This window comes from Rhincodon typus, chromosome 26 (assembly GCF_021869965.1).
Source record: "Rhincodon typus isolate 14 chromosome 26, sRhiTyp1.1, whole genome shotgun sequence".
NCBI classification, from domain to species: Eukaryota; Metazoa; Chordata; class Chondrichthyes; order Orectolobiformes; family Rhincodontidae; genus Rhincodon; species Rhincodon typus.
In genome coordinates this window covers 39,666,642-39,680,989 of record NC_063357.1, presented here as the reverse complement: position 1 = coordinate 39,680,989, position 14,348 = coordinate 39,666,642, and the positions used below count along the sequence as shown (strand labels likewise).

The 14,348-nt window shown below is 39.6% G+C and overlaps 1 protein-coding gene across 1 annotated transcript in view; it reads left to right on the top strand.

Moving 5' to 3' along the window:
• Nucleotides 1-12,836, top strand: part of LOC109917110 (serine/arginine repetitive matrix protein 3-like) — a 41,971-nt gene extending 29,135 nt beyond the window's left edge. Inside the window, exon 3 of the mRNA XM_048612412.1 lies at nt 12,738-12,836. Coding sequence (XP_048468369.1) covers nt 12,738-12,801 — 64 coding nt within the window. The 3' untranslated portion in view covers nt 12,802-12,836. The remainder of the gene's footprint in view (nt 1-12,737) is intronic.
• Nucleotides 12,837-14,348: the final 1,512 nt, after the last annotated feature.

Below are 14,348 nucleotides of genomic sequence, written 5' to 3'. Positions count from 1 at the left end.
CTGTCATGTTTGTAAAAACAAATTGGCCCACTGCCATAAAGTATGCTAGCAAGTAATGCTGGTTTAATTTTAATGCAGTAATTATTGAATATGGATTACAGCTAACTGATATTAAATCTGTAAAACTAAACATCGGTTTTCAACATAATCTGAGATATAAAATATTTAGAGAGGCACATTTGATCTCTATTGGAACTGCACTTAAAATGCGCATTCATTATTTATTATTAAAATATTTTTACAAGAGCCTGGATGTACAGGTAACATGAATTTCTAAGTTTTGATCTCTCTCATGATAGACTGATGCATATTGACATCTGATAACCAAAATATACCTAACGTCCTGTGTTAGGAACTAGTATTTAGCATTAAGATGTGTCGTAGCTTAGTTTCTGTGATGTATGCAAGTTTGAGAATACTTTTTCCACTAAACTGTGTTTCAAAGCATTCCGTGTGCCTATTGGGAGCCTTCTGTTATAGCAGCAGGGTTAGTTCCTAAGGGAAAGAAGTAAGAGAGAAGAAAGAGAGCAATAATGCAGTTTGAGAGTGACCATAGTGTGGACTAATGAGGTCTCAAGAGAGAAACCCAGGTTCAGACTACCTGTCCTAATACAAATGCACTTTAAGTAAATTCAAAGATGCGGGGTAGGTTGGAATTTAGAATGCAGGATATTTTGTGATAACATATTTTTCAGATGACCTTCAATATTATTTGGACTGAAACCTGGTGAGATACCTTGTGAAATTCTGACAAAGTGCATTTTGATTTTCACTCCATAATCATAAAGTGAAGCAATAGGGAAATACCAGCATTACATGTCTTATTTGGAGAGGTGCAAGAGGTGATAAATTATTAGGCTCCTGACAATTCATAGAAAATCATGTTTGAGTTGAAATTGCCCATAGACATTTTAGAGGATTTTAATAGTCTGCTAATTGGCTAAAAAATGCAAGGAGAACTCATTTCTGACATGATGGTCTAAGACAGGTGAAGATAAAAGACTCATTGTTTCAGTGAATAATTTTGTTTTATTCATTCATGGGATATGGGGATCACTGGTTAGGGCAGCATTCAGTGCCCATCCCTAATTGCCCAGAGGGTGGCGAAGAATCAACCACACTGCTTTGGGTCTGGAGTCGCATATAGGCCTGACCAGGTAAGGATGACAGGTAAGGACATTAGTGAACCAGATGGGCTTTTCTGGCAATCGACAATGGTTTTGTGGTCATCAGCAGTAAATTCTTAATTCCAGATTCTTTATTGAATTCAAATTCAACCAGTTACAATGGCAGGATTTGAACCCAGGTCCCCAGAACATTAGCTGAGTCTCTAGATTAATAATCTACTGGTAATACTAATAGGCCATTGCCCCCCCGAGTGCAGTGTCCTTGATGCAGCATTACAATGATGCTTGCCGGTGGAGGGTGCAGAAAGGTGTCCTCTAAGTGAATCGGAGATGTGCCATAAGGTTACTCAGGGACTAAGACATTTTGGATGCAAATGTATGTGGACCTGGGGTGCATGTGGCCAGTGCCCATGGAGTGTGACTGAGATATTGTACCTGGCTTCCAATATAGAGGTCCTTCAGAATAGCTGGTGAACTGAATCCACTGAAAGCTCTGTTTTTCCTTGTCAAGTTTTCTTGACGTCAAGCTTGTTTGGCAGGTTCTGGTAAATGGGTCAATGGGCTCAAAAATGGCAGATGAGTTCAATCTGGATAAATGCAACGTATTGCATTTTGGTACAATAAATAAACATAGGGCTTGTACGATTAATGGTAGGGCCTGGGAAGTGTTGTAGAACAGAGGGTCCTGGGGAGCAGGTGCATAATTCTTTGATGTTTGCGTCACGTATAGACAGGATGGTTAAAAAGACGTTTCGCACACTTGCCTTCATTGCTTAGTCCTGTGAGTATAGGAGTTGGGAAGCCATATTGAGGTTGTACAGGATATTGGCGAGGCTTCTTCTGGAACACTGTTTCCAGTTCTGGTTGCCAAGTTTTAGGAAGGATATTATTAAACTGGAGAGGGTTCAGAAGAGATTCATCAAGATGTTGCTGGGTATGGAAGGTTTGGGTTATGAAGAAAGGCTGGATAGGCTTGGACATTTTTTCACTGGAGCTTAGGAGTTTGTCATTGCTGGAGGGTTTGGGTTTAAAAACAGGGAGGTTGTGTTGCAGTTGTATAGGATGCTGGTGAGGCCACACCTGGAGTATTGCATGCAGTTTTGGTTTCCTTACTTGAGAAAGAGTGTACTGGAACTGGAAGGAGATGCAGAGGAGATGTACTAGGTTGATTCTGGAGTTGTGAGGTTTGGCTTATGAAGAGAGACTGAGGAGACTGGGATTGTATTCATTGGAATTTAGAAGAATGAGGGGGAATCTTTATAGAAACATATCCATTCCCTTCATAATTTTATAAGATAGAAGCAGGGTGGATATTTCCACTGGCAGGTAAAACTAGAGCAAGAAGGCATAGCCTCAAAATTAAGGGAAGCAGATTTAGGACTGAATTGAGGAGGAACTTCTTCACCCAAAGGGTTGTGAATCTGTGGAATTCCCTGCCCAGTGAAGCAGTTGAGGCTTCCTCATTGAATGTTTTTAAAGCTAAGATAGATAATTTTTTTTCAACAGTAAAGGAATCAAAGGTCATGGTAAGTGAAGCTAAAGCCATGAAAAGATCAGCCATGATCTTATTGAATGGCGGAGTGGGCTCAAAGGGCCAGATGGCCTACTCCTGCTCCTGGGTCTTATGTTCTTGTGGAAGTTTATAAAATAATAAGGGGTATTGTTAGAGTTCATGGTAGTTGTCTTTTCCCTAAGGTAGGGGATTTCAAGACTAGAGGGCATATTTTTAAAGTAAGAGGAGAAAGAATTAAAAGACATGAGGGGCAAATTTTGTACACAGAGGGTGGTTTGCATGTGGAATGAAATTCCTGAGGAAGTGGTGGATGTGGGTACAGTTACAATGTTTAGAAGACATTTGGATCATTATATAAATAGGAAAGATTCAGAGGGATCTGGGCCAGGAGCAGGTAGGTGGGACTAGTTTAGTTTGGGATTATGTTCAGCGTGGACTGGTTGGACCAAAGGGTCTGTTTCCGTGCTGTTTTTCTTAAAAGACTGTCACCAACAGCATCTGAATGGGACTAATAAGTATCTAAACATTTTTAACCTCTGAATTGTCATTTGCTACTTAAAACCATATCATTCACTCAATTTGGAAAGAAGCCTCATATTTAAATTACCTAATCCTAGTGAAGCAACAATAACCTTTTCTACGATTGAAAATTCCTTTTCTTAAAAAAGCAAAACCCAATAGTTTTCATTTTAATTGCAGTAGAAAGGGAATGGTTCAGGGATACCAACTTTAAGTTAAAAACCTTTGCAGTAGGAAGGGAAGATGAGAGTCTTGATCAGTTGTTAGATTCAGGGAAAGTTTCTAGGCATGTGCAGAGCTTTCTCTTGGGCAAGGCTGTAACAGCTCCACAGAGGGACATTTACTGGACCCATATCTGAAATCGTAAGTTCAGAACAGAGCTGGAGTGTAAATACATCCTTAGAAGAGCTTCCCAAATATGGAACAAGCTTTAGTGCAGAGTTCAGAGTTATTGAACAGAAAAGAGATGTTTGGTGATTTCATTGCTAATCATGTTGCCCTGTCTATAGCAAATTGATTACAAAAACATCCTGGGCATTCCGGTTCAAAGCTAAGCCTCTTCTAAAATGCTGATTTTATAATCTGATGTATCACATGACTTTTCACACAGGCTAAATTTGCCCTTACCCTGTCATTTACTATAGCTTGGACAGGTTTGTGATAGATCGAATCGTAGATCGCATATACTAGTGCCCAATTTTCTATGACCCTCTCAGTGTAATATCAAAAACCATTCACACTAAAGAATTTCATGTCACTAAGCATCTATGCTGCATGGTTTAAAAATGTGCCAACTCAAAAGGATAAAGACCCTTGATGGTACACTAAAGGTGCAGTGAAGTTTAGGTTTGTCACATGTTTGACTACAGCAATATCCACTACATCATGGCTTGCATAATTGTGGCAATTACTCCAAATGTTTTACACCAGTTTTCTTAAAACTGACTTTTGGTGCATTTCCAATGTTAGACTGATTGACAGTCATCAACAGAATCATGACGGATAGCCCCCTCCCTTACCCAGAATTTGTCTGGGTAATAGTGTCATGGTAGCTGAGATTAGTTAGCTCATTTCAATTGAGAAAATGAAGCAAGCTGCCACAGCAGAGCTTTGGTGATTCTCTGAAGACATAGGTAGCTGTCACATTGTACATTCTGTCTTTGTTATATTAATTGTCTTTTCAGTTTTTCACTTCCTTCAATTCCTAGCAGAATCGTATTCAACATACATCATTTGGTTGCAATTTGTCAGTTAGTGTGCTGTCAGGCCTTTAACTTAGGACTGAAAGACAATATACCACAGCCCAAGTGCTTTTTATATGCTTCTTGTTATTAACACAGATGCAAACACGTATTTATGACAGTTAGTGAGCCTGGAAGTTGAGGTATTGAAGTGAGTGATGTAGACACCCTGGAATAACGGTGCTAACATGTAGTGTGTGGGTAATAAAGCAGACTTTCTGCTGTAGATGTGGAGTCCTCCCCAAGATGTTTGGTAATTAAGTAGAACAATATTTTGTAATATTCCCATTTCAAAATCATCATAATCTATTAATCAGGTATTAATAAGACAGATAAGTAAACTTGCTGTCCAAATCCTTATTTTTTGTTAATTTTCCCTAATTCAACCTGTTCTGCAACATATGTGCTTACCGTGTAGTGCATAATGTCAGATTATCTGCCTTGTGACACAAATTTATTCAAGATGTAATCTGGCTTTCTATGATGTGAGCACTCCATCAGCATGCTCGAACAATTAGTTTTGGAAATTATACGTGGTGATATATCCAGTTTGGTTAGAGGTACGTTTTGCATAATCTGATGCTATGCCAAAGTAGTGTCAAATTGGCCTCCATGAGAGGTTTCCATCAACAGTTATTGAAACTGAAATCTAAGGTATCCAGTATTGCCCCTCGATTTCACAGAGCAGTTTAATTAGCAGTGTTCAGCTCCTGCTGCTTTGATATCCCTCCTATTCCTTGCTCCATGCATCACACTATGCTGAATGTGTCTTGTAAGTGTATGACCACTATAAATTGGATTTATTGTTTTGTGTGATTTTATTCTTTCTGAAAGGGAGGTGTTTTGCAATTAAGGTGTGACTGCCAGTCAATAGTGTATACAGCAACTGTCTGCAGTCTTAAGACTCGGATTAGATGGCTTGAGTATAACATTCCTACTGTTTGTCGCTAGCTTACTATATAGATGCTGTTCATTATCTTGTTACTGGAGCTTAAAAGCACAAAATGCAAGTCCACTTAATAGGATTATGATCTATCACTCAACTTTCTAAAAAAAAAGTAATCAATTGCTACAGAGAATACCTATTTGTCTCTTAAATTAAATTACCATTGTCATATACTTCCAGTTTCTTGAGAGCCTAATTTACTGGAAAGTCTTTGTAAAATGTCTAGTTTCCGACTAACCTGATAAATACAAGGATCTTAATAATTTAAGGAGCCATCAAATATTATACTGTGGACATTTATTTATGTCTTTACATACAATGATTGACATGGTGCAGTGTCTGGAGATCCTTGATTTCCCTCAGGTTGAAATCTACTGAGGTCAGATTTGAAATAAACATAGTTTACTGCGGGAAAGGGACATTGGAACCCAGTATGTGTTCATATAAGAGCTTTGTCGCATTTTGTTTCTCCTACAAAGCTCATATAAGAAAGGTTTGGGTTCAGTCGGACTGAAGGTTAATTTGAGAGAAAATTGGTAGGATAACGAAAACAGGGATGAGGTGAACACCGTGATTCTTTTGGTGACAGGTTGTAGCTGCTAATGAAGTCCCTCAGGTACTCACTTTTAGACGTTTGATCATCTGTCTTCTTTATTAACAGCTGCAGTGAGATGGAAATCAGCTGACTTTCTAAGTTTGGTGCTGGTACCAAATCATGTGAGATGGCTGAAGAAGGGAAAGGTTGCACAAAAGGGTTAGCAGAGGCTCTGCACCTGGGTAGATGAGTGATAAATTGAACTCAGTGTAGACAAATGGAAAGCAACACATACTGGTGACAGCAACGTTAATTAGAACCTCACAGCTAGGAGCATAACCTTGAAAGTAGGAAAGGAAGGAAGTGTTTTGGGTACTAATAAATGCTGTCTTCACATCTGAGATACTGCAGCAGTTACTAAATGTTAAGACATAGAGCCAGGTTAGAGTTAACCCTGTAAGCACTCACCAGATGTACCTATAACAGTACTCCTTTTTCTGGTCTCCCTGCCTCCAGATAGGAATATTTTATGTTGCCGATACCAATAAATGCTGGAATTAGACCACTGTGTTTGATTTTCACTTTTTTGACCTATTGTTGGTACTCAGCTGCTGAGGCACTAGGTTCTGAAATTTCCCCCCCAAAACTTTACCCACCTTTCCCTCCTCCTCAAAGCCCAGCTAGGGATTGAGGAAGGTGGTATCAAGAAGACATTGTTCCACCCCCAAGCCTGTTCTATCATTGTATTAAATCACAGTCGTTCTGCACCTCAACTCCAATTATCTTTATTTCTACATCTCTTTATTTGGTTAAAAATCTAACAACTTCAGTTGCTAAATGCAAGAGGTTAGAAGTCACAATCACAGTTGGAGAGGATGACAGGGTTAGAGTGAGTTTTTTTTAACTTGTACTTGCTTTCTCTCCACAAAACTTTGATACCTTGATTTGATAAAGTTTCTCCCATATCCATCTCAAAAAGACCTGGAGTTTCTTCCACAGGAATCAGAGTGCATTAACGTACAGATACTGAAATCAGTTACAGCGAAGAGTATTTTATCTTTGATTTCAAGGGATTAGAGTATAAGAATGAATAAGCCCTCTTTCAACCTTGTACGGCCTTGGTGAGACACGACCTGGAATACTGTGTGTAGTTTTAGTCTCCGTTAGTTAAGGAAGGATATACTAACATTGGAGGGAGTGCATGAAATGTTTATTAGACAGATTCCCGAATAAGAGGATTATCTTATGAGGAGACATTAAGTCATCTGGGGTTACGTTCCTGGAAATTTAAAATGTTGAGAGATAATGACATTGAAATACATACAATCCTTAAATGGTGGCTTCTTGACCAGGTAGATGTTGAAAATATGTTCTTCCTAGGTGGGAGTCCAGCCTAGGTCTCATACTCTCTGAATAAAGGGTAAACTGTTCAGCACTGAGGAGGAAAAAAGGGGAGGGCATAGTACTAGGAGAATTCCTTTTGGAAAACAGCTAGCATAACCACAATCAGCCAAATGGTGCCTCTGTGTACTGTCACCGTTCTATGATTCAAATGTTGTACAGCTTCAGAATCCTCTAAGTCAAAGAGCTATGGATACACATGTGAAAACTCCTGCTATGCAAACCCAACTCAGATAAAGCTGTCCAACAAGTTAGAATTTTCATTCCAGGCTGGTGGTAGAGAGGAGGCCAAGTTTTATGGGAATTAATGGCAGTTAACCCCAGAATGAGTTTGGAGGTTGCTGGATGTGGAAACAGACTGGGCGCATCACTGTCTCGCTGTACCAGCACACAGATATCACAGATCTGAAAAGAAAACGAGAAACCAGCTCTCGGCCTTCACACTCCTCAACCCCATACCATCCATTTCAACTGATGCCACCTCATGCCTTCCACCCAACCCAATAATTGCACACACGCATTCAATGCCAAACAAGGCCATATACCCCCACATGCCCCTTCATATCCTCCAAATTAATGTATGCTGGTGCACTTACCTTTCCTTTCTACCTTCCATGTTAAAGTATGCCATCAAACCCATTGCCTCCTGTACATTATATACTTTTTCTACTCGTGTTATGTGACTACTTTATAATCCCAAAATGTAGCTCACCTCTCCCAAAGGAAAGCTCCTCCCTTCCGAAGGGCAAGAGGCCCGACCAATCATCCACTCTGCTCTCTGATTGAAGATGTACATAAATACACTAACCTAATTTTTGCACTGATTTTCTGGGTTCTACCATCATCAAATATGGGGATATCCACCTCCTTTAGGTTGGATAACTATTTACCACCATTCACCATTGGATGTGGTGGATCTGCAGTGCTTGGATCTGATCTGATGACGTTGGGCCATGTGATAACAGGTTGTGGTCGAGTGCTATTCTGCTACTGATTGTTCACAGCACTTCACAGGTGCTGATCCGTTTCAAAATCAATCCCATTGAGCATGGTAGTGGTGCAACACAGCACACTGGAGAGTACCCTCAGTGTGAAGATGGGAGATGTCTCCACAAGGGCTGTGCATTAGTCACTCTTACCAATGTTGTCAGGCACCTCTGAAGGATAGATTAGTGAAGGTGAGGTCAAATTGAATTTTCCCTTTTGTTGGATCCCTCACCATCTGTGGAACCAATCTAGCAGCAATATCCTTTAGGATTCAGTAAGCTTAGCCAATAGTGGTGCTACCAAAGCACTCTTGGTGATGAACATTGAAGTCCCCTTACAGAGTACATTCTGTGTCCTGCCACCCTCAGTTCTTCCTACAGATGGTGTTCAGTATAGGACAACACTGATTCCTCAGCTGAGGGAATGGTGTACATGGTAATCAGCAGGAGCACCCTTTGCCCATTCTTGACCTGATGTCATGATACTTCACGGGATCCAAAATCAGTGTCGGGTACTCACTAAATGGTTTTGGGGACAATATAGATAAAAGGCAGTGAAGTCTTTGATTAGTCACGTTTGCGTTAAATTATGAAGCAGGCGTGATGGAATGAATGGCCTAGTTCTGCACCTACGGTGGCTTGTTAGACCATTTCAGAGGGCAGTTAAGAGCCAACCACGTTGCTATAGGTCTGGAGTCACATGGGGGCCAAACCAGGTAAGAACAGCAGATTTCTTTTCTTAAAGGGCATGAGTGAACAAGATGGGATTTTACAACTGCAATGTCATGGTCATCGTAAGACTAGTTTTAGCTGTGGTTTTATTAATTGAATTCAAATGTTACCATCTGTCATTGTGGGATTCAAACCCATTAGTTTGGAACTCTGGGTTATTAGTCCACTACACCACAGTCTCTCCATAAATAATAATAATTTACTAATAACCTTTGTGGGCAATGGATGGGGGAAGAACAAATACTGATTGAGACTGTGAGCATGGGTTTTCCTTGACATTCTTGTCTCAAAATTTTGCAGGGGCTAACATAGGGCTGAGAACAGAGACTAGTCAAAACTCTTCCCTATTTTGTATACACATTTATTTGTGCTTTCTGCTGATGATCCCTCCTGTTGCCAGACCCTTTGAAACGGAGGTTGGGAGAACAGAGCAGCTCCCATAGAATTTCAAAGTTTTTACGTAGATATGTAAAATATATCACCTTGCTACTTCACATTAAAAAAACCTGAATGAGGCTTTGTCGATTTTCTTGCAGAAGTTCTATTATTATTTTGTCCGCAGTTTTAATTTGCAGTAATTTTGCATGAATTCTGCTTCCATGCTCAGCGTGCTATTTAAAGTTCAACATAAGGCAACTCGGAAATGGCCTGACATTATGCATGTATTGCTGGAGCATTAATTTATTGATTAAAACTGAGGGGGTAGGAGGATTCATAACCTTCCGATGTAGGGCAATAAACCACTCTGAGTCAAAATTTTGTCACAGCACTTTAACAGCAAGGAGAGTTGTCACCTTGTTCAACCTTGGCCAAACATAAATTATCACTTAATTACTGGAACACACTTTACATTTCGCATTTGAGATAAATGTAACTGCCAGATTAATTGCTGAGAACCTTGACCTCTGCATCGTGTACTGAAAACTGTGATGTTAAATGGAAAGGAAGTTAGTATTGAGTATTTAATGATTAGAAAGAAACTCCTACAGTAACTCTTCCTGCTGGCTGGTTCCTTTTTATTTGCATTTAGGGCAGAAATATATTCACATTTCCTTTTTCCTCACAGACATCTGAAATTTTTCGGATTTTACAGTAGCCATCAAAATGTTACTAATTAGTTTGTAAATGCAAGTATTTTAAATCTAATTATTTTTGATAGCTGATTTCGTTTTAATTCATTATCATTTTCCCAAAGGAATTGGGGAGATGGCAAGAACGCTCGCGTCTGTTTGTGCAACCATTGTCTTCTCTAACACGCACTAACAGAAAAGAACTGAAAGAAATTTCAATCCTAATTATGATGGTTTTGATCGATTAGATAGGGATGAACAATTTTAATTGCCAGGAGGGTGAATAGTCAAAAGATAGTGATAAGGTATTAACGAAGGAAGCTGAAGTCAAAAACAAATTTGTACAACAAGTTGTTATGATCTAGAATTAATGCATTGTGTAAACAAATATTGTAACTTCCAAAACGGAATTGTACATATATTTAAAGAGGGAAAATAATGGAGAAAAGTTGGATATATGGGGAGAGCAGGGCTATGGGAATAATCAAAGAACCAGTATTGGGATGATGGACTGTTTCTTGATATCATGTGGATAGACTTAAATTGTCTGAAGACTGAGGAGACTGAGATGGATCGTCCACTTGACACTTCTTGCTAAAGATGTTGTGAATGCTTCAGCCTTCTCTTTTGCACTGATGTGCTGAGCACCCCCATTGCTGAGAATGGGGATATTTGTGGAACCTCTTCCTGCAGTGAGTTGTTTAATTGCCCACCATCATTCACAACTGGATGTGGCAGGACTGCAGAGCTTAGATCTGATGGTTGTAGAATTGCTTGTGTTTAACTTGTCAGAGTTTATAGCGAGGTAAACAGACTGAACAGGATAATGTTGTTGATGAGGTGTATATGAACTTTCAGAAGATGTTTGATACAACGCCACATAACAGAGTTATGTGTAAAGTTCTAGGTCATAGAATAAAACGGACAGTAACAACGTGGATACAAAATTGGCTGAGTAATAAGAAACAATATTAATGGCCCATGGATCTTTTTCAGGCTGGAGGAAGGTTTGTTGTAGAATTCCTCTATGGTCAATGTTGAGGTCTATACTTTTCCTCATATATATTGATTATCTGGATCTTGGTGCTAGGGCAGTTTCAAAGTTTGCAGATGACAGTAAACTTGGAAAAATTGTAAACTTTGTGGAGGGAAATGTAAAACTCCAAAAGGCCATTGGTAAGCTGGTGGAGTGGGCAGATAGGTGGTAATTGAGGTTCAATGCAGAGAAGTGAGAGGTGATGCAGTTTGGTAGGACAAAAATTGAAAGACATTTAAAATAAGGGATCTGCAGGGGATGTGGGAGCAGAGGGACCTGGGTGTATATATGCACCAATCATTGAAGGTAGCAGAATAGGTGGAGAGAGCAGTTAATAAAATATACAGTATTCTTCGCTTTATTAATAGAGTACAAGAATAAGGAGGTGATGTTAAACCAGTGTTAGACATTTGTTAGACGACAATTGGAGTGTTGTGTACAGTTCTGAGCACCACATTATAGGAAAGATTGGAGAGAGTGCAGAAGGAATTTGTAAGAATGCTTCCAGGGATCAGAAACTTCAGTTATGACAGTAAATCGAAGAAGTTGGGACTGTTCTTCTTAGAGAAGAAAGTTAAGAGGAGATCTAATAGCAGTTTTCAAGGTATAATTGGGCTGAATATAGTAGACCATTACAAACTCTTCCCTCTTGTAAAAGGATCAAGAACAAGAGGACATAGATTTAAAGCAATCTGCAAATGAAACAATGGCGAAGGTAAGAAAAACATTTCAGCAAGTATTTAAGGAATGCAGTACTTGGAAATGTGCTGGAGGCAGATTCAGTTGAGGCATTCAAGAAAGCAGCGGATGATTATTTGAAAAAAATAATGTGTAAGGGAATAGCAATTAAACAAAGTTGGCACAATGTAATGATGCTCATTTGAAGACTGAGTGCAAGCACATGGGGCTGAATGGCATCCTTCTGCACTGCAAAACTTATATGGCTCTGTGAAGTGGCAAGCACAAATTGTTGTTGTAGAGTAAATGTCCTAGTTGGAGAGACAGTGAGATATTTGGTTGGAGGAGTGCTTTGTAATACAAATTGATGTCAAAAGTGTGGGTTCAATTCCCATACCAGTTGAGGTCACCACAAAGGCCCCGGTTTCTCAACAGTTTGAGACCCAGCTCTCTAGTGGACCATAGAAATTTTCACTTCAAGCACAGTGATTCTCTGTTTTAATTTGCCACATTTTAAGTCATTCTGCTTCAGGATCACACTGTTACTAGAGTCGGTGTTCGCTTTTAGCATCAGAAGTTTGTTCTCATGCAGGTTTGACGTGAGATGGAGTGAACCAATAGGTGCCATTTTGGAACACTCCCAATGCTCCCTCATGACAGCCCTACTGGTCACTTCCTCTCTTTGACTCTCCTAATGCTGTTAACCCACCCCATTCTCAAAGCAAAAATTATGCTTTTCAAGAGACTGTATACCGAATACTGCAAGTTGGGAAAAGTTCCTAACTCAGATTACACACCTCAGTAATCAGCATAGTTCATCAACAGGAAGCCAAATATTACTCAACTCCCCACAGATCGTATGTTGCAAAAAATTTTCCTTGGAATCTGAAACTGAGAGAGGGATTTACTTTAGGATGAAGGTGAACGCTTGTAATTGGCATTCCCCTTTGCAGAGCCCTGAGATCAGAATTGAACAGACAGTCTGGTGTACTGCAATCAAGATATTTTTCCATATGATGAGAGGAAGCAATTACCAGGGAAGATAGCAGAACTACAGCAAATGAAAGGTGAACATTTTGGAACGTGGTCTGTCACCAGTATTCACACTTTGCGGATGAGTTTGCTTGCAAACACTGACTGATCTACTGCTCATTTCTATTGTTTTATTTCAGAGTTCTGGCATTTCATGTACCTTTCTTTCTCTTAATATCAGTTTTAAGCCTTTTGATGCGTTGGCTACACACCATTTACAATAGTTTAAGTGCATCATGTTTCAGAAAATATTCATATTGGAGCATCAGTATAAAATGATTTTGTATCACAGCAGCAGTTATGAAGTCTGAGCTAGCTGTAGAAAGGATTTTTACTGGAGAAGGTACAACTGTGCATGTGGTATGTGTGTCATCCATTGCTTATGATTGGGGTGGAGTGCTGCCACCAATCCTCTTTGCTATATTGAGTTGAAGGGCTTTTCCAATTAGCAATGGTGGGGGATGAAGCACATTGAGTCTCAGTGGGAAGACACACTTGTCTTGCACAACAGATGTAGTTTATTGCATAATAGCAATAGGTATAAGTAACACTGACTAGTCAGGCATAATTATAAAGACTACCAGGAGCCAGAAATGACACACCAGGATATTGTGCAAGATATTTTCTAATCCACCTGTCTAGAGATGCCATTACACACTCCTAGAGCAGGTGGAACTTGAACCCAGGCCTCCGGGCTCAGAGATAGCAACATTACCACTTTTCTACGAGAGCCCTAGGGCATTATGCTAGACTGCTCATTTACCACCCAATGACTGTGTGACATCATCAAAGTGTGTGGAGTTTAATGCAGCTCCAACATTAACTTTCTCAGAAACATTAACGTGTACAGCATTAGAGATGAGTGTGTGGAGGTGATGTTGGTGGAGAAGTAAGCTGCATTTTACATTATAGGCCCTGCGCTTAGATGACAGGAAACATTTGCCTCCACAGTTTTTTCCTGTTGTCTGACGAGCACAAAATATAGTGAGGATGCTGTTCTTCAAGGGATGCAGTTTAGCAGGAGAGGAAAATTTGTGTTTGTTGCCTCATGGTAAACCTCTTTTCCATCCTCTCAAAGGTCTTAGCATCCTACTTAAAATGTAATGCTGAGAATTGTATGTGATATTCTAGCTGAGGTCCGACCAGTGCTTTGTAAATGTTTAGTCTACTTTCTTTGTTTTCTATTTAATGTCCCTGTTTACAAGGCTAAGTATCTCATACTCTCTAACTAACCCATTTATCAACTTGTCTTGCCATCTTCAAAGGTTTGTGAATACGCATCCTGAGCTTTCTCGATGCTACCATTCAGATTAAATCTTCATGGTTTTTCTCCCAAAGTGCATCACTTCACTCTTCTCAGTATTAATTTATGCCTGCCAATTTCATCAGTCTGTCTCTATCCTTTCGGATGTCTGCTACTCGGCATTTGCTATGTTGTTAAGTTCGGTATCTTCTGGAAACTTCAAAATTATTCTCCCTACATCTTATAGATAATGAGAACAGCAGTGGGACCCACTTTATAGCCTTCACCA